The 2451-nt window shown below is 45.0% G+C and overlaps 1 protein-coding gene across 1 annotated transcript in view; it reads right to left on the reverse strand.

Annotated features, from left to right (window-relative positions):
- Window positions 1-2143, reverse strand: part of LOC121860572 (cytoglobin-1-like) — a 102514-nt gene extending 100371 nt beyond the window's left edge. The window contains exon 1 of the mRNA XM_042357741.1: window positions 1181-2143. Coding sequence (XP_042213675.1) covers window positions 1181-1359 — 179 coding nt within the window. The 5' untranslated portion in view covers window positions 1360-2143. The remainder of the gene's footprint in view (window positions 1-1180) is intronic.
- Window positions 2144-2451: the final 308 nt, after the last annotated feature.

The raw sequence follows: 2451 nt of genomic DNA on the forward strand, positions 1-2451 counted from the left end.
TTGTGAACCCAAATACCTTGTTAGCCTTGTCGGATTTCTCTTTAACATCGTTGTTCATCTGGTATCTGGTTTATCTGTTTGTATATCCTAGACTAAGTGCTTTACAGTTGTCCACATTGAATATCCTATACCAATTTTCAGACCATGCTAAAAAAAAATTTGAGATCTTCCTGTAGTTTTGTGGAGTCCTCGTCTGATTTAAATCACGTCCTATTTTAGTGTCATCAGCAAATTTACTTATGTTGCTGTTTACGCCGATATTTATGTCGTTTATGTATATAATGAATATTAATTGTCCAAGTACAGAGAGTGGTAATCCACTAGTGACATTACCCCAATCGGATTTAGTGCCGTTAATGCTCACTCGCTGTTTCCTGTCCTGTAACCACGCCCTAATCCAATTTAGAATACCTCCTTCAATGCCATGAGCCTTCACTTTTCGTATTAGTCTTTCGTGGGGGACTCTGTCGAAGGCTTTGCTAAAGTCGAGATATACCACATCATATTGTGTCCGTCGTCTACTGATTCGAAAACAGTTGAAAAATATGATGATAGATTTGTCAGACATGAATGCCTACTTGTGAAGCCATGTTGGAAATCATTGATCAACTTATGTTTCTCGAGATAATTTCGAACTGAGTTTGAAATTACTGCTTCCAGCAATTTGCCTACAATGATGTTAGACTGACTGGGTGGTATTTAGCCACTGTGGAGCCACTTTACATTCTTAAAAACCTGTGCAACACTTATAGCAATAGTAGCAATATACAATACCATAACCACTACTGGTATCATCTTATATAGTGAGATATTTATGGCTATCGGCGGAAGAAAGTTTTTACTTCACATATTGTTTTAGTTATGAAGTTGATTGTGGTATTTAAAGCAGAAGTAAAGAGCTGCGTCAACCATCTTGGAGTATATAGTATAAGCCAACACTTTATATATTTCTCCAGCTAGCAATCTCTGCATGTAAATGTCTTCAAAAATTTTTCGATTATTACCATTTTATGTAAACATAACTATCTTTAGATACCTTAACAGATCCTTCTCTACCTCAATACTCGTATAAGTTGTCCAAAGTGTCCAGTAACTGTGGCCAGTTTGCTGGTTCACGCAAGCACGGACGGACAGAAGCAAAGTTTATCATTATATGAAAACAGAGTCAAGTCACACTCACTGGAGGAACATATAGACGCCAGTGGGTTCAAGAGCTCGACTGATCCCCTTCCAGGACTTGTTCATGTTGAACTTCTGCTTGGCGGTCAGGGGTATGCGGGGGTCAAGGGGTGGGGGGGGCGGTGGTTCCATGAGGTCCTTGTTGGGGTGTTGTTCCTTCTCTCCCCGCCTCTCCGCCATGATCCCTGACCAGCGCCCGTGATAGCTGGCATCCCATGGCCGTCAGCTGCTGCTTCGCCTGGGACCTGGGCCTCGAGCCTTCTCATGGGCCACAACCACTACTACCACCACCACCACATCCAACAACCACCCGAGCTACCAACACCACAACTATCCTCACATCTACCCTCCAACCACCTGGGTTACCTTTGTTTTTTCACAAGTTCCCCCTTTTTCTTCAACACTCACACCCCGTTTTTCTTCGTCAAAGTAAATCCGTTTTCTTCGGTAAATCTATTTCGAGGGAAACGTTTGTAAGTTGTGGAAGACAAAGTGACTGACACTCCAAAGGCTGTGGTTGTACTAGGTCGGGAGGGCAGGGAGGGGTAGAGTCTTATGTTGGTAAGTGGCTAGTTGACTGGCTGGCGGACGGTCGGCGGCGCTGGCAGTAAGAGAGAGAGAGAGAGAGTGGGGGGAGATCCAGCGGTCACGGCTGCCAGTAGCAAACTAGAGGCAGCCCCGCCACCTGGACCCGCCGAGGCGCTCAACACGTTTCCAGATTTGCTGAACCTTTAGAGTCACTTCTACTCACCTGCCCCTCACCACCGTCACTCACCACCGTCACTCACAACCTTCCTCAGTCTTCATCAAGTTAACATAAAACAAACAGTCATTACAACCGTTACAACACTTTAGGTCGGTGGTTGTGTGAGTACACAATATGTGGCCACCAATATTCACTAATGGTAACACAACAAATATCGATTTTCGTGACCCAGGAGCCGGAGAAGGTGGCTGTGTTCACCACCACACTACCATACCACTACCACATCACCACCACCACCACACTACCACAACACCACACTCGTGAATAAACGCCTCTCTTCTAACAGAAAACGTTAACTTGCTCCGTTACTCTATTTTGAGGGCGTGACCGCGCACGTCCACTGCGCCTATGACATCAAGCGGGTTTTACTTGTTCACTAGACACAGTGAAAACACATACACACACACGCGCGCGCCACCTCCCATGCAGCTTTGTGTGTGTGTGTGTGTGTGTGTGTGTGTGTGTGTGTGTCACTATTCATATCGGCACATGACGTCACCAAGCAT

This window comes from Homarus americanus, unplaced genomic scaffold (genome assembly GCF_018991925.1).
Source record: "Homarus americanus isolate GMGI-L3 unplaced genomic scaffold, GMGI_Hamer_2.0 scaffold11150, whole genome shotgun sequence".
NCBI classification, from domain to species: Eukaryota; Metazoa; Arthropoda; class Malacostraca; order Decapoda; family Nephropidae; genus Homarus; species Homarus americanus.